The sequence below is a fragment of the Diceros bicornis genome, chromosome 1, assembly GCF_020826845.1.
Source record: "Diceros bicornis minor isolate mBicDic1 chromosome 1, mDicBic1.mat.cur, whole genome shotgun sequence".
In the NCBI taxonomy this organism is placed as follows: Eukaryota; Metazoa; Chordata; class Mammalia; order Perissodactyla; family Rhinocerotidae; genus Diceros; species Diceros bicornis.
Genome location: NC_080740.1, coordinates 15,088,400 through 15,110,647, shown reverse-complemented (window position 1 = coordinate 15,110,647; position 22,248 = coordinate 15,088,400). Strand labels below are relative to the sequence as shown.

The 22,248-nt window shown below is 35.5% G+C and overlaps 1 protein-coding gene across 4 annotated transcripts in view; it reads left to right on the top strand.

Annotated features, from left to right (window-relative positions):
• The window catches only part of TMEM161B (transmembrane protein 161B), a 70,498-nt gene that overhangs the window by 10,532 nt on the left and 37,718 nt on the right, over positions 1-22,248 (top strand). For 3 of the 4 annotated variants that reach the window (XM_058527372.1, XM_058527316.1, XM_058527433.1), the window contains 2 exons: positions 9,480-9,583; positions 21,475-21,558. In XM_058527372.1, coding sequence (XP_058383355.1) covers positions 9,480-9,583; positions 21,475-21,558 — 188 coding nt within the window. The remainder of the gene's footprint in view (positions 1-9,479; positions 9,584-21,474; positions 21,559-22,248) is intronic. The other variant, XM_058527498.1, reaches the window with a different exon arrangement.

The following is a 22,248-nucleotide window of genomic DNA, read 5'->3' as shown; positions in this document are numbered from 1 at the left end:
AAAATTATCTTTTAAAATAAACAACTATTAATTTCAACACTAATATGTTAAAATAGTTTATGAATTATATTTAATTAAATTGCCCTCTATTCTTGTGAAAAAACATCTGTCCTTGCCCTCTGTTTGTTGTTGGTCTTCCACTTTGCCTTATCAATTTATACTGAGGAAAATGTCTTCTCTTAAGTGTATTTCTAAATTTAATCAAATTCTGAGAAATGACTTTATATCATCATTTTCAGCAGAAGGTCTGGAGCTGCTGTTTTTGAATATAGTTATGTCAGATACATGCATTCTACTGTGTTGTCAGTCTAATGAAGATATTTAGGATATACCTAGGCATTTTACTGAGGGTTTATGATTTTTGACCTTAAAGTCCTTTCTTGTATTTTGTGCTGCAAAACATTGATGCTGGCAAACCAAACATCCTGTAAACAATTAAATTTGAAAACCTATGTGCTTGAGTTAAAATCATAGTTGTTGATAATTGTGTTTTACCATTCCCTTTCTCTCATTTTACCTTTTTATATATATAATTCTATTTGTAGTAATAATTTGAACTACAGTCATACGCTGCATAATGACATTTTGGTCAATGATGGACTGCATATTCGATGGTGTTTCCATAAGATTAGTGCCATGTAGCTTAGGTGTGTAGTAGGCTGTACCATCTAGGTTTGTGTAAGTACACTCTATGATGTTCTCACAACGATGAAAATCACCTAACAACACATTTCTCAGAATGTATCTGTGTTATTAAGTGATGCATGACTGTATGAAATTGCAGTTTTTTAGGTCAAAACAAATATATGATTCAGTCAATAAATATATATTAATATCAATAGGTGGCCGTACTCATTTTTTAGCTGCTTTCCTATCAAAACCTTTTGTTATTTTTATTTCATTTATTTAGTAAAGTCCTCCTCTTCTTATTTTCAGGCCTGTTTACTGTGTCTGTAAGGGCTGGAGCTAAGTTATAAAACCAGATAAAGGCCAGGATAGCCCGTATAACCAACCCTGGGATTCAAGAGGTGGTCTGTGGGCAGAAATGTGCCTTGCCCTGTCCGTGATTGTTTTATGCTGCTTTTACCTGCTTTGACATTATATGGAAGACTTTATCTTCTGGATTAAATCTAGACAGCCCTCAATCCTATTAAAGAACCTATTGGAAGTAACCATCTTTAAAAACCCAGCTTGGGTCTGTCAATCATCCACATGTATAAGTTCGTCAGACCTTTCTTCTCAAGTTCTAGACCTCTTCTCAGTCACATTGACAAGATCCTGACTTTGGTGTGGTTATTCTTCAACGTCTCTCAAACTTGATCCACTCAGTTTTTAAATTTAATATGTCCCTATACCTATTTTTGCTTCAGTTCAGTAGAACGAGGTCTCATAAAGTTGTACTTTCAATTTATGCCTTTGGTCTCATCGATTTCTGATTCTTAAGCAATTGAATTCCCACATTTAACTTCTTTCTAGAATATTCAGTACCCCCAGCATTGGTTCCTTCCCTTTTACCTTAAGCATGTACATTTTCCCCCTTATAAAAATATGTTTTCATGTGTGAACCATTTTAGTAACCATCGGATTTTCCTCTTATTGCTTAGTTTCTCTAAGGAATAATTATGCCCATTATTTCCATCTTATCTTTACATAATCACCTAAGTTTTATCCTTACCTGCTGATACTTTCCTTGCAGAGATAATTACTAATCTCATGCCTAATTCCTTTTTTTCCCCTCTAAAAATCTTCTTAATTCTTTTTGATTTTGCTCTTGTGTTTGAAGCTGTTTTAATTCAGGCTTTTATGGTGTTGGTCGGACTTTTTCAGCAGATTTCTAATGTAGTTCTTTGCTTCTAATTACTTTTACCCCTTCACTTAATTTTTTCCACTATAGTGGCAGAGTTATCCTTTCAAAAGATATTTGGTTTGGTCTCTTCCAGGCTTAAGATCCCAGACTTATTTCTAAGTACCTGCAGAAAAGTCCATTGTGTGCAACCCATACCAAAGTCTAGCCCTGTGGAACTGCTTATTATTTTGGATCATGTAATTTCCTCTCTTTGTACACATAGGTCTATCTTCTAAACTTCTCTTCCTTTTCTGACAGTGGGATCCTTCTTTAACTTTGTAAGACTAGTTCATGTCACCCCTGTGAACCAGTCTTTCCTGGCTCTCCCATGTAGATTTAATTACTCCCTTTCTTGGAGTGTTCCAATAACATTGGCTCTGACCTCTACCATACCACTTATCACATGTTATTTGTAGGTGGCCATAAGGCGTGGTGAACACTTTAAGAGTTTGATAAAATCAACACATGATAGAAGAAATGAGTTGTCCTCTCACCTTGAACTTAGATATGAATTGGTTCCATGACCTAAGGTAGACTAGACTGTAGCCAAAACAATGGTATTTACATATCAAAACACAGAATAATTTTTAGATAGATTTTTGTCTAAAGAAAGAGTGTATCAATTGGAAAGTAGTTTTATCAGTTGAAAGTCTGGAAAAATAGTTTAAATAGCCAGAGTTGAACGTATTTATCCAGAACTATTTAGGGTTGAGAGTATTTTACACTCTAGGGCTCTATTCTGTGTATTCTTCAGACTTCAGCACTGCCTGAATGAAATATTCCCTCAATGCTGTCTTTTGCTCTAAATCACTACTCACCAAGCAGCCTGCTTATCATTTGAGTTCCAGTGTATCATTAAGGCAGTAATCGAATGGAACACTTAGTGAACTTGAACATCTGATCCACTTGGTAGGCATGTTGCACTGTAAATTAATTGATAAAACTGTTACAAGCCTAATTATTGCCAGTTTGTCTTATGTAGATTGATTGTACCAGTAAAGTATGTTTTCTGCATGTTCTGAAAAGCTGAGGATGCAGCCAGGGGGTTGTCCTTAGGAGGCCTGTCCGAAGCTGTTAGGCCACTTCCCTTGAGTTTCCTTCAGTCTAAAAGTTCCTGTCAGTGTCTGTAGGATTCTGCCAATCACCCAAATGAAAACATCCCAGAATAACCTTTGAGACATTCTTCAGTCTTATTCTATGGTTGTTTTCCTTCATGTTCAGTCACACTCAAAGTTTGATTGGTTTTCTTTTGACGTACTTTTATCTTTGTTCTTTCTTTCCTAGTTTCAGCCAAGTCTAGGTTTTCTCTTTAATTGATCAATATATTGCTATGTTTAATTTTCTTTATATGTTATTGGCATTATTTCATCCTTCTACCCCTGCCTGTTTAAAAGTCTTCCAAGGTGCTTTTTAAACACCTCAGCTAGATGTGTCCTCTTGGTTTTAAAGACTCACAACAATCTAAAATTCTGTCTTCATCTTATTTTTCAAAATTCTTTGCCATATACTAAAGTCTGCTTTGGTTGAGCTAGGCTTTTCGCTGTCCCGTGGTTACTCTATGTTCACATTTGTCATTTAGCCTGGAATTCCCTTCTCTTTACTCTTCCCTCTGTGTGATTTCAATTTCCATCTTAGGTCTGATCTACTCTGTGAAGCTTTCATATCCAGTTTTTTGAATTTCTGTAACCCTTTGTTCATAGTCCTATGCAATTTTTTGCTCCAATATTGTCTTTTTTTTTTAAATTTTTTGTTTATTGCAGTAACATTGGTTTATAACATTGTAAAAATTTCAAGTGTAACCAATATTGTCTTAATATATTTGTTTTTACCCAATACGATAATCTTGGATTTTAAGTTCTGTTAAGACAAATTCTTCTGCACTAATGGCATTCATTCATTCATTCGACAAATATCAAGTGCCCTACTGTGTGCCTTGAACTATACTAAACGGCATTGCTCTAAGTATTTGAGATATACCAGTAGTGAAACACAAAAATCCTTTGCCAAATTCCTGATAACAGCCAGCAAGATATTGGGTGCATGTTAGGCAGACAGCCTATACTTGTTAGTTAAATTTTTATTTGCTTTTCCTATTTATAGATATAAATAGTTTCTATAGGGACATAATTTGGATTTACAGTGATTTTTAACATTGACCAAGAACCTAACTTATTTGTCACATAACATATAGTGATATGTAGTTCTTATCAGCACAGTAAGAGAGGCTGCACTCCTGCTTCCTGCAGTACTGCTGCTACCTTGAGTACAGGTCCTCCTGTCATACCTGGGCAGTTGTCTTAGTGCTGCTGGGCTGTCATCCCTCATCCATTCTTTACACGGTATCCAGAGAGATTTTCTTAAATACTGATCTGATCGTATTACTTTTTCATGGGTTTCCTGTTGCCTTCAGGTTACATTTAAACCCGTTAGTTTTGCCCTTCAGTATCTGGTTTTGATCTGCTATCATCCCATCTGAAGTGGATATCACTGATGGTCCACCACGCTGAGTCCGCTGGGTCTTGACTCATGCTTTACCTTCCAAAATGCCCTTTTCACAGTTTTTTGCTGCTAGTAATTTCTCTCTCCTTTTGCTGTGTTCTCATAGAATCATCTGTCTATCCTCTCATCACTTTGTATTTGAATGATTCACTTACATTCCTAGTGGACTGGCTGCTCATTGATGGCAGGGACTGTACTGTTTCTCCCTGTTGCGTGCAAGTAGTCTAGTGCTCGGCATGTGTAGTTTGTTTCTTAATAAATGTTCATCAAATGCACTGAATCAACTTAGTGGAAAAAGCGTTAGGTTGGAAATTAGGGGTCTGGGTTCTAGACAAGTCTGTAACTGGGTAGTTCTGTGATCTTGATTGTTTGGACCCTGATTTCCTCACTTGTAAATTGTTCAGAGATAGTTTGTATAAATGCTCATAGTGTGAATTCTAAATTTTATGTGAATCTAGGTTGAAATAGCAAAGTTTACACCTTTAAATTATTTGAGCTTCTCAAAGAAGTCTGTCTCAACATGTCTAGCTATCACTAAAACCTGTAAACAGCTAAGAAACAAAAAATAGGAAGGTCATCAGGTAGTATCCTCTTTCCTTTTTCTCCCTTCTAACTTATTCAGGAAGATGAACTTGAAACCATTTGGGGTGGTCTGAGCCCCAAGTGTATATGCAAATATGTCTTCTAATTGTGAACAATATATGCTTTGTTTCAGTCTGCTTATCACCAGCAGAGCTAGTTTAATGAAACAAAACAAAATGTCAACTCCACTAAGGTTGACACAATAATCCAAGTTTGAATTTTAAAATTACAGCATGTTTGTATTTAAGTTCTGGGAGTTTTATTTCCAATATTGCCAAGCAAGATAAAGTATTATTTGATATATTTTATTTCTTGGAGAGTTGTTTAATTTTCCTTGGTAAGAATTTTTTTAACCTACCCAGGAACAATTATTGACAAAAATTGAAATGATCATTCTTCTAGAGACTAAAGGCAAATAACTTTTTCTTGCTCTTCATGGCCTCAGGTTAATAGATGTGGAAACGTTGAAACCTAAGTTGCTCCAGTGTTTCACCCTTCTTGAGTGCTTATGAGCTATTTCATAAATGACTTTCTGCAGTTCTAGTTATCAAGAGAGTCAGGGCCTAGAGGCAATGAATCTAGACAGAAACCATCTCTTTAGTCAAGTTATTGTTTTGAAGCTTTAATAAAACCATTAAGGTTACTTGAGTCAATGACCCATATGGTTGTGTGTTTGAGACTTCAGCCACGATGGACTTTGTAGCTTCACTGCATCTCTGCCCAGTTTAACAGTTTTGTGTTGTAAAATTTATGTTTGTTTATGGTTAAATTTATTTAAGCCTTCTCTTTTAATTAGAAGTAATGAAAAATATTCAGGAAATTTGATTTTTAAATGAAACATTTCAAAAATTCTGCTTTTGTATAAACTGAGACATACATAGACATTAAGTTGGGCAGTGAAGTCTGGTTATTAGAATGGTTTGTTTTTAAATTTCAAATAGTTGTATCTCTTAGTTAATGAATTGAATACTTTATATTTTAATATGTTAATCCCTGGCATGTGCGCTGTAATTGTCAATTGAATAGTAATGTCTCAAAAGTTGATCTAAGTTTAGTATTAATAATGTATTAAATTGATAATATATAATTCTGTAAAATGATTGTCATTTTGAAAATATATTCCAAGGACTCTTTCCTAAATCCATATAAAAATGATTAACTTTGGTGAAATATTTTTTCACATAATTTAAAAATTACCTCTCCAAAAGATTAGGTAGATTCCTGTATTGGGGTAAAAGTGATATATTTTCTTTCAATAGCATGTATATAGATAGTCATCTAACAGAAGATACATTCTAGAAAGATTTCTTGACTTCTGTTAAAAAGTTGCAAGAAGACTTCTATTATATAGTAATATATTTAGCACAGTATATAGATGAAGTTTTGAGAAAGTACTTCAACTTCATTTAAAAAGCTAGAAATGGCATACAAAAGTAAAGGAATGGAGTGAGGTTACACTTTTGCATTGAATATTTTTAGTCGAACATTAACTACAATACTGAGAATGTGCCAGCTATTCTGTGGTGTTTGCCTTTCTCAGGGTTGGTCTCTTTAATTCCTCGTTTGCTTCCATATTTGATCAGTTTCTGAATTCTGCAACAATATCTTTAGAACCCGTTTCTCTTTTGAGTACAGACATACCACTGTAATGTAAAGCTTCGTTATTTCTGGTCTGGATTATTGCAGAAACTTAATTGATATTCCTATTTCTAGTCAATCTAGTTTACTAATTTTTGTTTGTGCCTTCGTATGGTTTACATCTTCAATAGTTGGTCTATTAGCAATGTCTCATTATGCTTAGTGATTTGGAGTAAGAGGGGAGAGTTCGGCAAAATGCCTGTCTTCCTCAGTTCATCACATTCCATCATATATATCTTCCAGATCAGTCTTTCTGAAATACCATTTAATACCTGTAGCATTTATTAGATGTGACTAAGATATGATTTCTGCTATTAAGGAGCTTACACTCTAATAAATTGTTATATGTTTGTGAGAGATTGTACTAGATGACCTTGAAGATTCTATGATACTATGACTTATTTCTTTCAAGGCTAGATTGAGGTTCACTTTGTCCACAGAACTTTCCCTGACTAAAAAATTATCTTTTGCTTTTAAGTCTATAATGTCAAATAGACCAACCTTTTGACATACTTGCTAATATATTTCTTGGCCTTGTTCTGCCTGAAAGAGTTCTTTGTAATGGCATTCATTGTATGGAGATTGCAGAACTTCTATCACAAACTACACAGAAAATAGGATAGTAAATTTAAGTGATAAGAAATGTGAAAGGAAAAAAGGTAAAAATGTAACCTTTGATGTTAGGTGAATATACAAGTGGTCTGAACCTTAACCCAGTTGGTAGAGTTTAAGGCATTAAAATATCCACAGTAAAACCATAGTTGAGGTAGATTTTGAAGACATTTTAAAAACAGTCCTGTTTAAGAGCCATTTTTACTTCCTTTTTTGGAGAACTGTCTGTACATATTTGTTCTTCTCTTTCAATTCGGCATTTAGTCTTTTGCTAATTGATTTATAAGAACTCTCTCTGTATATAATGCCTAATAAGTAAAATACCCCTTTGTGATGTGAGTTACAAATGCTTTCTTCCGCTTAGTCTTTGGACATTGTCTATATTGTTCTTCTGTGCAGAAATTTGATTTTTTTTAGTTAATAAACTTTATTTTTTGGAACAGTTTTAGGTTCACAGCAAAATTCGTTGGAAAGTACAGAGTTCCCTTACACCCCTGTCCTCACACGCATACAACCTCCCCTACTGTCAACATCCCGCACCACAGTAGTACATTTGTTACAGTGATGAGCAATCACTTGAACAATTTGTTAAAATTAATGAAATTTAATTTTTCAACTTATTTTTTAGTTTTTTTTTATCACCTGGGAAACTGATGTCATTTTTTTGAAAGGCCTTCTCTATTCTTGAAATTAAAAAAAAATATGTTATCCTGTAATAGTATTGATAACAATGACAGTAACAACAAATAGTACTAACACCTGTTGACTGCTTAACTCTGTACCAGACACAGTTCCTAACCACAGCTTGATTAGGTAGGTTCAATTCTTACCTTCATTTCATGGAAGAGGAAATAGAGGTACAGAATGTTTAAATAACCTATCCAAAGTCACACAGCTAGTAGATGGCAGATTCCATCCCAGGTAGTTTGGGTCTAGAGTCCATGCTCTTAAGCCAGTATGCTATACTGCTTCTTTTTGAACATTTTAATATTTTTTATGTACTTGGTATATTAGGTTTGAGGTAGGAATTCACCCTTGTTTTTGGACTGCTTGGTTAGAGGAGGAGCCAGCAAAGAGGAGTATGAAGAATTGATCATCGAAGCGGGAGTAAAGCAATGGATGTGGTAGACCTTGTGGGATACTGCTGATTTAAGATAAGGAAAGATAATTTGGCAAAATGAAGTGATCTTGATGGTAGGTGTTTCAATGGAATGGGCTGAAGCAGAAGTCAGATGGGAGCTGTGTGGGGATATGAGAAAAGAGAAACAGTGAGAACAAGTCTTTTGAAAAGTGGCTGTGAATATGAGGAAGGAGGAGGATTTAGAATAAGGGAAAATTATTATTTTTTAGAAGATGAAAGAGACTTACAGGTGTTACAGTGCTGATAGGAAGGATTTTAAATAGAGAAGGGATTAAAGAAGCTGCAAGAAGGAAGCTCTTCAGTAGTTGAGGTTCCTGAAAATCAGAGAGGTTAGGCTCTGAAGCACAGATGCAAGGATTTGCTTTATGTAGAAGGTGCTCTTATTTCTATAGTATGCAGAAAGACAGGTGCAGACACAAGTGATTGTGAGCTTGTTGGTGGCAAGTGAGAGTTCCTGTTTGATGGTGTTTTTATTTTCTCTGTGAAGTAGAAGATGTCCTCTACTGAGTGGAGAGTTGGCAGTTTAAGGGAGGTAGGAGGCGCGAGGAGAGAAGGTTTGAATTAGCTATCATGGAGAATGGGAGAGGGATAGATGAGAGCAACTAAGGGGATTTTTGGACATTGTTGAAGGCCCACCCACTGGAAGTTGGTGATAACAGCGTGAGTTAAATTTTTTTTCTAGTGACTTTCAGGCCAGTTCTGCCATCACACTTAATATAATTAATGCTCTTTAATCATTCACTACCACTCTAGAATTAAAAAACAGTCATACTGCTTTTAAAGTTTGCCAAGCTAGTGTTTTAAGTATGTTGGAAAAGGATGAAAAAAATCACTACTTTTCACTGAATTTTGATATCTTTAAGTAATGGAGAACATTTCTTGGGAATAGATTTTGAATGTGTATGCTAATTTATTTAACATTTGTTCACATGGATGTGACCCTTGGGTAATTTGTAGAGGATTATGAGATGACAGTAAATATTTTAGGTTTAAACATATGTAGTCTTGAATGCCTAAATACTAGAATAATATGTAGTATTTTAATAGTAAACTCGTCTTTCTTAAAAGTATAATTTTCAAAATATATAGAAAGTTTTGCAGCAATGTCCTCAAATCTAAATCCATTCATTGTTGAACTTGTTTGTTTGTTTTTTTACACAGGGTATAATAGGTATACAGCTGGTCGTTACCATGGTGATGGCCAGTATTATGCAGAAGATTATACCTCACTATTCTCTTGCTCGATGGCTACTCTGTAACGGCAGGTAAGGCAAGGATAGGCTGATTGTGACTGGCACTTTCAAATCTCTATTTAGTTTACCAGGCTGATTAACTTCCTAGAAATTAAGTGGTAATTCCTGTTTTCTAAAAACATGACAAAGGAAAATTATGAGAAAAATCTAGCTTTCTTATTTCTCTTACTTGAGATATTAGTAGTTTATTTGTTTAGCACAAAGGTGATAGGCTCCTGGTCAATAATTCAGTACCCCTCTTCTTCTTCCCTGTCCCTTTCTGTCCATGGCCACTGAAAATACCACATAACTTTTCTAGTTACCTTTAAAAGAAGTTGGTCAGTAAGGGGATGAGACTATAAATTGAAGTGCTTAAATATTTTCACCATTGTTGGAAAAAATTACTCAAAGCATGTGTCTTAATATTGGTGACTGTTGCGAGTTTATTTTGAGTTAAGTGTTTTTTGTTTTACTGCAAAGAATTTTAAACTTTAGCAAGGAAGAGGTTATGTTATTTTGTAGGATTTTAATTTTACCTACTGCGCTACAAGCCTTACTACTCTTCCTACTCCTTCCACAAAGGAGCTAAGTTGCTTTGCTGAAATTTGTACAATAAAATAATAAAATCAAAAATAAAGTTAAATATAGGAGATATAGTGAGGCAAAGCAGGAAAACTCTACATATAGAAATACATGCCAAAATCCTGTGTAATTATGAAAGGTAAGTTATTGATTTGGTACCATGACTATAGTTTTACTCCAATTATTCATCTCCAATAAATAACCAAATTCTGTTACTGATTTGTATGTCCATTTTCTTTTGTTTAGACCTTTTCAAGTTAGGAAACAATGGATAACTCGCATTCTCATAGTGATTTTATATACCGCAAGATTAATAAGCCTTTAATTTGGGGCCATTCCATCCACAAAGCTTAAATTTCATCCATAGAATTTATTTTCTAGTATTATTTATATTCTTCTTCTCTATGCTTTATATTTTTTCCATAGCAATGTTGAAACATAGAAAAATATTATTCAGACTGGTTAAAAAATTTTTTTGAACACTGTGATATATATACACGTGTGTGTATGGAATGTGTGAGAGAACAGCTGTTTAAAAACGTATATTTTATGGGGCTAGCCCTGTAGCCAAGTGGTTAAGTTCAGCGTGCTCTGCTTCGGTGGCTCAGGTTTGGTTCCCGGGCGCGGACCTATACCACTCGTCAGTGGCCATGCTGTGGTGGCAACCCACATACAAAAAATAGAGGAAGATTGGCAACAGATGTTAGCTCGGGGGAACCTTCCTCAGCAAAGAAAAAAAAAAAAAAGTATGTTTTATTAGCAAAATAAAATTGACTAAAGGCTTCATAAAGTTGAAAGCCTCTATCAGAGCTATTTGTAAGTAAAAATCAATCATCTGTAGGTTTATGCCCTGTGCAATCTTGTTTACTTTTTTTGCTTAGCAAAATCCTTTTCCATAGATCATGAAAGGGTAAACTGGACGAATATCATTAACTCTAAATAAATGGAAACTGAATTAATAAACCAGATAAAATACATTAAAGTATCTTATTTTCTACTGAGAATTGTACATCTCTAGACTTTGTTTATGATGAGTGTCCAGTGAGACTTCCCAGATCTCTTTTGGCTGTAAAGATCTTGGCAGTCTTGTCCCATTTTAGTCTACAGGCAATTTCCATGTTCTTACATAATCTGCTTTCCATTTGTTTCTATAAAACTTATATTCTCTAGTAAAAACTAAAACTTCAGAGATTGAAAACCTGATTCTCTTCTCTTTGTTAGAATTGGAATAGTATATTTAAAGTCTTTACTTTTTTGACAAGTATATCAGAAGTATACATACTACTAATTTGAGGGAGAGCTCAACCTTTAAAAATAAACATGAAGTTGATATTTTTTGTGATCTTGATTTGCTTTTATAAACAGATTAACTTCAGTGTTGATTAACGCTGTCTCTAATTTCAAATCAGGTTCCAAGGATACCAATCAGAATTTTCTAGCAGTAGCTAGTTTTCTGCTGTAGTTAGTTTCATTTCCTCTCTGTTTTATATTGTGTTTTTAAGATCATCTACCTTTCTTTAATGTTAATCCTGAAACTTTTAGGTCATGAAGCCAAATTGCTGAATGTTATTGCTTAACTTCGTTGAATAAGATTGTTGACTGTACCCTTTTGGGATAATTATTGTTGTACCAACCTTCTGTGATATGAAGTGATACTCTTTTAATATTGAGAAAATCTAAAATCCCTTCTGAATTGCTCTTGTAAAAATATTATTGATCAGAGATGACAGATGGCATTTGAAACTATATGATGCTGCTGAATTGAAGAAAGAGAGATCTGAGAGGATTCTTTGTTGTCTGTAAAATGCTTAAAGGAATTTAAGGGGAGAGGCTCATGAGGACTTTTAAATTATGAACAGTATAGGGGCTTGGGAGTGACTGTATTGAATAGAACTATTCAAATGAATAGATGTGTAGATACTGTGATAGGGTAATCATGAATATGACAGAAGAAACTTCTTTATAGTTTCTGTATATATTGTCATTTATTCCACTAGTATCATGTCTTCGAATTGTAAATAAATATCCATATTTTTCTTTTCTTTTCTTTTTTGTGAGGAAGATCAGCCCTGAGCTAACATCCACGCCAATCCTCCTCTTTTTGCTGAGGAAGACTGGCCCTGGGCTAACATCTGTGCCCATCTTCCTCTACTTTATGTGGGATGCCGCCACAGCATGGCCTGACAAGTGGTGCATCGGTGCGCGCCCGGGATCCAAACCCAGGCCAGCAGCAGCAGAGCACGTGCACTTAATCGCTACGCCATGGGGCTGGCCCATCCATATTTTTCTTAAAAGTTATGGCTTTTCTTTTTGTATCATGTACATTAATTTCTGTCTGTATCTCTCATCGGCCTCTGTCTCTTTTGGAATGGAGGGTTTGAAGTGGCACCTGATTCTACTATGTTGACTTAATGAGTAAGCTTGCCATTTTCCTGCAGAAGTCATTACCTTGAAGTAATAAGCAATTTTTGCTTATAAAGTAGCAGCCTGCTGATTTTTAATATAAAAAAATTGACTAGTTTTCTAGCTCTTGTTAAATAACATTTATATATTGCTGTTAGTATTGTAGATCTCTAGTTTTTTAAAAACTGCACAGTCGTTAGCTTGGTTTATTTCCATTAGTATTCCATTAGTATTCCTTTATAATATTATAAAAGTCCTTATTGATAAAATTTTTATTTCTATCTCATTTGGATCTGTACACTCTGAGCTAGGTAGGAAAGGAGATGTGTTGGGGCATGTTATCTCAGTGTCTGAATTTAATAAAAGTTCTACATTCGGTTTCCTCAGACAGGAGTCAGGGTCAAATGCGGGAATCAGAGGGGCTGGCCAGCTTTCTGGGTAGATCCTTCACAAAATGATGTTTCAAGGATTGAGCTATCCTTCAGGTGGTGACTCAGGGATTCCTGGCTTCTGTCTTATGGTTCCTCTGTTCCTCCTGCTACCTTAGTGTCCTATGTTAGATACTCTGCCAGTTGGCAAGTAAAGAGAGAGTGGGCTGCGAATCTTTCAGGAGATTCTAGGGGCCAACCTTAGAAGTAGGTATATCATTTCTGCCCACATTACATAAACTGGGGCTAGTGACTAGTTCAGGCCAAAGTGCAAGGGAGGCTGGGAAGTGTAGTTTTCATTGTACCAAGCAAGTAAAAATGGGAGTGAAGAGTGTCTAGTCCTCTGCTGTGGGCAATACTGTCTCCATTTTTACACATGAGAAACAGGTTTTAACTTTACTCACATTCACATACCGAAAAATAATACAGATTCAGGCCTCTTATCCTAGAAGTCTGATACTCAGTCTAGTATTTATTTGATTTATAGCTGCTCATCAGCTCCAGACCTTGTCCTGGAACTGACATACTTGAACAGAGTTTAGAGTTTGTTGGAGGTAAACTTTTCTACAACCACTGTGACTCCTGTGGCAGTTTATGGAGTAATTTATTTAATATTTTCTTTTTTCTATCTTTTTTCCCCTAGGTGTACTTATTAGCCTTTTAGAAAATATCCTTCAGGTTATAGGTGGTGTATCGTTTCTCACTATATTCTTATGGCTTTTCTATGACTACATAGCCACCTTTTATTCTGAGCTACATTAAGATGCGCATCAGCATTGATTTGGATTACCAAAAGCATGCTAAGTATGAAGTAGAGTTTAATAAATATCATCTGTTGTTCAGATTATACCTCTCACTTCGCCATTTGAGATTAAATTTATTCCACATTACTCAATTATATTTTTATTCTATTCTTTCAGTTTTTGAATAGAAAAATATTTTTTCTAGAAAATGTTATTAGTTCTCCTTTTTTTTTTACATGACTTTTTATATGACTTGCAGATTTCGTTGAAGGGATTTTTGCTTTAACAAGAACTTAAGTGCAAGATTTCTTTTTCCCATAAGCTGTGAACGTGTGTTATTGACCTTGAAAAACTCAACTGGGAAGTGTCTAGTGCTCTCAGATTGCTCTGTTCCCTTGTCCCTTCCCAAAGGGAAGAAAAATCATGGGAAGTTGGTTTCTCTGTACCTTTAATATGAACTGCTTTCCCTAACATAAGGAACACTTGTTCTAACAGTTACTTAGATCACCTAAAGATGTTAGTTCTTTATCATGTCCAGCATACCACTAATTTATAGCCCAAGTATTCTCTACCTTCTATTGTAATTAAAGTTCCTTTTTGTTTTGAAGTTTGCTTGGCCCCTCTTTTCGTGGAGAGGTAAGTGATAGGTTACATTCTTTGTACATTTGAATAGTGGGTTTTGCATGAGGAGTAGGGTTTTGCTTTTTCTTCATGATAGCTTCCTTGCTGAACTTGCTGTCCATTTTCCTAACCTTATGCATTTTTCTCTACCCCTTTATGTCCCTAGGCTCTCACTTTGGTCTGCTACTTCCCTTCATATGTCCCTCATAGAAAATATATTATGGTCCGATTTATTCTGATTTTGTCTCATCCTAAATTGGGTAAAGAGGGTGTAACAACACCTTCATATTCAATTGTTCTAATTCTTTTTGCTTGTTCTCTTTGCATGTTGCCTGATTCAAGAATTTGCAAGTTCCCTTTGGTGAGAGAAACCTACTATTCAAATGCACAGTAGGTGGGACCTGTGACCTAAGGGAAAGGTTTAAACCCTCAGCTATACCCTTATGGAATGCCTGAGTCCTTGCTCTCCTTGCCTTAGCTGTCTTCCAGTTCCAGAATGTCGTAATATTCTTTTAAAATGTCCAGTAAATAACAGTAGAATGTATGTGTATAACAAATGATATTTTAGCTGCTTGTACTGAAAGGTTTTCTAGATTTTAAGTGGTATTTGCTTTCTCTTAAGTTGGTTTTTTTTTCGCTTGTTAAAATTATGGAGATTTAGAGTGGAGAGTAAAGCTGTCTTTAGTGACCTATGTTGTGTATCCTGAAATAGAGTTTTGTATGATTATTTACGTCTTAAAGATTTTTTAGCTTGCTCTCAGTACTAAGCTTTTCTTTATTTGTTCGTGTTCGGATTTCCATTTTAAATTTCTGAAATTTTTACTTCTGAAAAGTTTTAAAGCAATTTGCTTTAAATGATATTGCTGCTTAAATTTTTTGTAGAGTCTAGGTCAATCCATTCTGTATTTTCTGATACATATTTTTTCAGTGCTATTGAACTGCTTTAGTAAGAAAGGTTGTGGTCATTGAAAAGTTATTTCAATAATTTAGTGGAGTATAACACCAGCTTGGCTTTATTATCCGAGACACTGCCAACAATCTGAACATAAGTGAAAAAAGCCATTGAATAGCCAAGGTAAATGTCATAAAATACACTGAAATCAATACATTTAGCTTAAATGCAAGAGGTTCAGTTTTTCAGTGAGATCCTATTCATACTTACTCTTTATTTTTTAAAAAATTTATTTTTTTCTGTTACAAAAACAGTACATGCCTATGATGTAGAAAGAGATGGTAAATTGATAAAAAGGAAAAATACGAGGTAATGGGCTGTATTCCCATCAGCCAAAGACAATCACTGTAAATTTTGTTGTATTTCCTTCTAATCTTTTCTATTCATATTTTCTCCTCATGGTTGTAATTATACTGTATGTACAATTTTACATCATGTTACTTTTGCTTCACATATTAACATAGAGCATTTTTCTCTAATTGTATTTTTGTAACCATTATTATTAACTGCTACATAGACTCTAAAGCTAATAAACTTTTATATCTGTCTTCCAAGCCCATTTTAGAAAGGCATAGTACAGCAGTTGCAGGCAGATTGCAAGTCATTTTGCTGATATAGACATACCAACTAACAGCAAAGGAAAAACCTGAAAATTGAGACCAGAACTTAAAGTATAGTAGATGGGAACCACATGGTGTGGAATCAAACTGGGTATGAAGCACTGACTGTTGAAGAAAATTGTGCAACTCTGCTTCTAGGTTTTACTTTGAATTCGTGATCTCAGACCTTAGATGGCCACTCCGTGCTGCCTGGTAGTCTTTGCATGCTTCACTTCTCAGACAGCTTTTTCAACCCAAATCCTATCTCAGATTTATGCATGCCTGCTTCAACCTTGCTCTAAGCTCTTGGAACCGAGCCCATCAGTCTCATCTTCATACTACCAAACCCACAACCTTAGTTACACGTGCAACCCCCACTTTGTGTATTTAAATGTTATATATTTAATTTTGGCCTGTGGAGGAAGTGTCCTGTCAGGGCCCAGTTCCTGCATTTGTGCTCTGTACCCCATTCCTTCTACCCTTCACCCAGACTTTGCTTCCTTGGCTGTTTCCTCTCTTCTGTGTCATAATTTCTTCATTTCTCTTGAATTATTCCTGTTAGCGCATACTTTAAAAAAAAAAAAAACTCCTGTTAAAAAGAATAACAACAACAAATAAAGAAGAGTCACAACCTTGCCTCCCTTCCTCCTTATAAAACAAGCCCCTCCCATATCCATTCCTTAATTTTTGGCCTATTTCCCTGTTTTTCTTTTTAGCCAAATCTGTTACATGCATTGTCTCCATAAACTCTAGTTTCTCACTTCCTTGTTAATTATTTAGCCTTCTACCATGTTTTATTTTCTCCTTAAGTGATCTTATTAATTCCTGTGGATTTAAATACGACAGTTATGTAATGACCCCAAGTTATCTCTGAACTCTAGATCCTAATATACCAGTTGCCCTCTTGATATTTTGACTTGATGTCTCATTGGTACTTAAAAACAGCATGTTTAAATTCTTGGTTTATTTCTGCTCTACACCATCATAGAAAATGTACCACCATCTTCCTCAAATCAGAAATGTAGATATCATCCTTCATTTCTTACTTTTTTTTTTACTCCCTACCTTTAGTCCATCAGCAAGACCTGTTGATTTGATATCCAGAATATATCTCCTTGCTATTCTTGCCTCCCTCGAATTCACGGAGCAGCAAAAGAGATCATAAAATGTGTTGAATTATTTCTCTCTCCAGCTTTGAGACCATTATTTTAGCATAAAACTTAAACTCCATACCATGACCCAGCAGGCTTTGCATGATCTGTTCCCTTCTTAGCTCTTTGGCCTCCCTCATGTGTTTCTCCTTGCACATGGTGCTGCTGCCTTACTGGCCTTTTGCTTACTGCAGTGTTCTGTGTCCTTTCATGCCTTTGTGCTTTTGGACATGCTCTTCTGTGCCTGGACTGCTCTTCCCCTCCATTCTTCTCATCCTTTAGGTTTTCTGGGTAAATGTCGTCTCAGAGAGGTTTTCCTAACCTATTGCCTAAGGCTCCTCTCTCTCATTCTCACCACTTGTTTGGTTCTTTTGCATGGTGTCCAATTTATGATTTTTTTGTCATTTTTTTAATTGGTTAAATTCTTCTGGGCTCCATAAATGTCTGATGAATGAATGAATGGATGGATGGATGGATGAGTAACAGACTAGAAGTGGCCCTAAGAGCACCGAGCATCCTTAAATTTCAACTTTGAACAATAATTGTTACTAATGAAGATGACCTGAGTTGTCAAGTAAGAAGTGTAATAAATGTAATCTATTTTAGAAAAATGGGTTCACAGAATAAGATTAAACAAGCTTGAGTATATTTAAAAAGAAAATGGGTCCTAGAAAATGTAAGGGTCTTAAAATATTTCATTATTATAGGGATCCAAATGTAACCTAAGTTTTCCTGTTTCTTTCACTGATTATTATTTCTCAAAGGTAGGCAACTAATTTTAGTCTTTATAAATGAGTTATTGCTTAACTTTTTCTAAATGGTATGCACTCGATTCTCATCATTCGTGGATTCTATTTGTGATTTGCCTACTTGGTAAAATTTATTGTAGCCCCAAAAGCCATACTTGTGGTCCTTTTGAGTTTGTTTATAGACATATGCAGAGTGGCGAAAAATTTAAGTGGCCCATTTTCCCAGCTGAGGCCTTCTTGTTTCACCTCTCATATTGTAAACAAGTGTCCTTTTCATGGTTTAGTTAATGCCACATTTTTCACATTTTTGCTTTTTGTTGGTGACTTCGCTATTGAAAATGGCCCTAAGCATAGTGCTGAAGTGCCGTCTAGTGTTCCTAAGTGCAGGAAAGCTCTGATGTGCCTTATGAAGAAAATTTACTAGAAATATTCACAGAACTCAGGAAAATACTATACTTATAATTACAGTTATTAGGTAAGCTCTGTTCAGGCACGAGTTATAGTACTGTGAGCCGTGAATTTAATGTTAATGAATCAACACTATATATTAAATAAGATACCTTTAGACAGAAACACACATAAAACAAGGTTACATATTGATTGGTTGATGAAAATGTTGTGACCAGAGGCTTGCAGGAATCTAACCCTGTATTTCCCCTAGGAGCAATGGTTCAGTGTTCGCAGCGACTTTATAGAACATTACCGCGAATAATGAGAATCGACTGTAAGTTAAAATTCTGGACTTCAGTTGAAATTTCAGGAAGTGCTTCCTTACCCATGTTAATTTGAGTTTAGGGACTTTTTGGATGGGATATATATTTTATTTTAAAACCCGTAAACTAAGAGGAGAACTGAATTCATTTTGGTTCAGTGATCCTTTTTGAGCACTTACTATATGCCAGTAACTCTACTAATTTTGAAGTATACAAAAACAGGTAAGTCATAAAATCTTCACTCCCAGAATCTTTCAGTTAGGGACTATTTCATTTTAACCCAACTGGTCTGATACCAACTGCAGTTCAATTTTGACACTAACTACCTTCCATAGTCTTCCATAAGACTAGTCTTCCGTAAGAATGCCCAGGCATCAGATGCCAGCTACAAGTTCTTGGGATCCCTAGGCCACCCATACTTCTGACACCTGGCTACTGGCTACAAATTAGGGCATGCTTAAGACTGCCCCCCCACCCCCATAGGTTCAATAATTTGCTAGAATGACTAGAACTCAGGAAAGTGCTATAATTATGATTACAGCTTTATTATAAAGGTTGCACACAGGGTGAGGTTTGGGAAGGAACAGAGTTTCCATGCCCTCTCCCTGTGGAGTCAGGACATGTTACCTCCAGACACCAGTGTGTTGACCAACCAGGAAGCTCCTCTGAGCTTTGATGTTCAGAGATTTTATGGAGCTTCATTATGAAAATATGATTTTAAATCATTGGCCATGTGATTGAATTTAATCTCCAGCCCCCCTCCCCTTCCTAGAGGTCAGGGGACTGAAAGTCCCAACTCTAATCACATGGTTGATATTTCTGGTGACCAGCCTTCATCCTGAGGCTATGTGGAGATCCACCATGAGTCCCCTCATTAGCATAACAAAGACACCCTCCTATCACTGAGGAAATTCCCAGGGGTTTTGAAGCTCTGTGCCTACAACTGGGGACAATGACGAGATATATTCTTTATTATACCACAGAGAGACTGCTTTATAAACAGTAAAAGGTAGATTAGGAGTTTGCCAGATAGGGGCATAGGTGTTTACAAGTAGAGAGAAAAATATATGCAAAAACGCCAAGGGATGAAAATTTGTGGAATAAAATGTTCTTTAGTGTAGGTAGAATGTCATGTTCAAAAAGGGGAATAGTTGAAGGTGAGTCTGGTGAAGTAAACAGTAGTCAGATCATGAAAGGCTGTGGAAACAGGAGGTCACAAACCTTATGCACATTTGGGCCTTGTAATGTGTGTTTTAACTTTAATGGAAATTTTCAAACCTATGCAAAGAGTGGACAGAATAATATAATGGATATAATAAGCACCTATATACTCATCACAGTTAATGGCTGGTGGCAAACTTGTTTCATCTGTGCTGCTCTTCATCTCTCCTTCCCCCAACATATTATTCTGTAGCAAATATTATTTCATTCTTAGATATTTCAGAGTATATTTCTAAAATGTATGAGCTTTTAAAAAATTACTATAATCCCATTATTACAGCTAAAAAATTTTAACAATTATTTCTTAACGTCATCAAATATCTAGTCATTACTCAAATTGCCAGTTATTCAGTGTTTTTAAAAACAGCAAATCAGGGGCCGGCCTTGTGGCATCATGGTTAAGTTTGGCGCATTCCGCTTCAGCGGCCTGGGTTCGGATCCCAGGCGCGGACCTGCACCACTCGTCAGCCACGCTGTGGCGGCGACCCACATATAAAGTAGAGGAAGATTGTTACAGATGTTAGCCCAGGGCAAATCTTCCTCAGCAAAACAAAACAAAAAAAAAATCCAAAAAATGCCCCCAGTACATCAATTGCTAACATTTTTTAAAAATTGGGATATTTCACTTTAAAAGTTACTCTTCAATTTTTGTAATTGAAAAATTGGAAGGTCTAGCAGTACTAGGTGTATGTTTCTCTTTTATAACAACAGGACTTTGGTCCAAGTCCTTGCCTAGCTGCCTTACTCACTTCTTTACCCTGTAAGGAGTCTTAGAAAGGATTTAAACAGACATATATCTTGATAAGATTTGCATTATGGAAAAACAACTAAAGATGGAATCAGAATGCATTTAGGAAAGTGTCCAGGGGAAGGCAAGGAGACCAGTTAGAGAGTTTGGCCACAGTCAGAACTAGAGAGGAAGATATGCTAAACTAAGGTCTCAACTCAGATCCCTGCAAGGGAGCAGACAGGTTTAGAATTTTAAGAGTTAAAGAATAGAATTAATGATAACATGTGGAGAGGGCATGTTAAAGATAAAACCTCAATATCAAATTTAGGTGGCTGGTAGATAGGAAGTTCACGTGAGACAGGAAATTGAAAATGAGCAGGTGGGTGCTTAGGAGGGAATAAATGATTTGTTGGGATGGTTTGACTGTGATGGAGGTGAATACATTCGGTTATTGTTGGAGCCCTAACCGAAGAGGGATAGAGAGAGCCAAGAGTAAAGAGTTTTGTAAATATAGTGATTTCCTATAAGTCTTATACACATAAAATTTGAGAATTCTCTAGCAAAATTCAAGGAGGCAAAGAAAGGAAAGGAAAGCAAAGACTACTTGTAGTGTTGAGGGCATTCAAAGGACTCTCTTTTTAAGACAAATGTCAATTCCTTCTGTGTAAGTGAAGTATGGTTGGAGAATTCTAATGTGCTCCTGCCAGCTTGCCTGCAGAGTTCACTCCATTTACTTTTAATAGTAAGCTGATATGATCTTAATATATATTAATACATTGTCAGTTGTAAGAAATATACCTAGACAGCATTACAGGGTCTGGCATGTAGTAAGTGCTTGGTAAGTGTTTGCTGGATTTGAATCTAAACCCTTTTAAGGCTTAAGCAGTGGTATCTGTTTCAGATTAGAGTTTTTCACCTTATACTTCCCTGCAGTGTCTTCACAAATAGGAAACTCAATAAATATTTGTAGAATAGATGAATAATTCTGGTGATTTGTAATTGCTTTATATAAAAGGATTCCTTTTTTCTTAGTTTGAGGTGGTATCAACATCCTACAGAAGAGGAGTTAAGAATTCTTGCAGGAAAGCAGCAAAGAGGGAAAAGCAAAAAAGATAGGTAAGTTACATTGTTGAGCTTATAAAGTGTTAAATATTTGACACAATTTATGTAAATATATTTTTATACTTTGGTTAAAGGGGCATTTTCTGATTATGCCGTGAACAGTGGATAAATTTGAGATCAAAACACATGATCTAAAATAATATTGAATCACCCTTTAATAAAACCCAATATATATTATTTTACTTTAATTATTTTACTTAAGAGTGGGTAACTGTATTCTTTGTGTTCAAATTATGAAAACAATATAGCCATCATATTAAAATTTAGTGGAGGGTTGATGGGGGAGAAGCCCATAACCCATGTCTTTACCCTGCAACTCATTTAAAGATACCGGTTGGTTTGGGTTCTTTTCCAGGTTTTGCTACCACTCACTATTATGATATTGGGCAAATTCACCTGCTTTTGATCTGTTTCCTCATTTTTTAAATAAAAGGGGTGGACAGTATAACTTCTTAGGTCCCATTCAGCTGCTGAATAGTATATCAATGTTTAAAATTTATGAAGAAAACTGCCTGCTAATAAACCTCACTGAATGGACTACAGCAGCTTCATCTGTGAAATGGAAGGACCAAACATAGTAATTTTGAAGGATCCTTCAAGCTTTAAAATTTTATATGTCTATTTAAATTGAATTCTCGAGGAAAGTACATGTTGATTAGTCTCTTTGAATGGGCCTTAATTTCC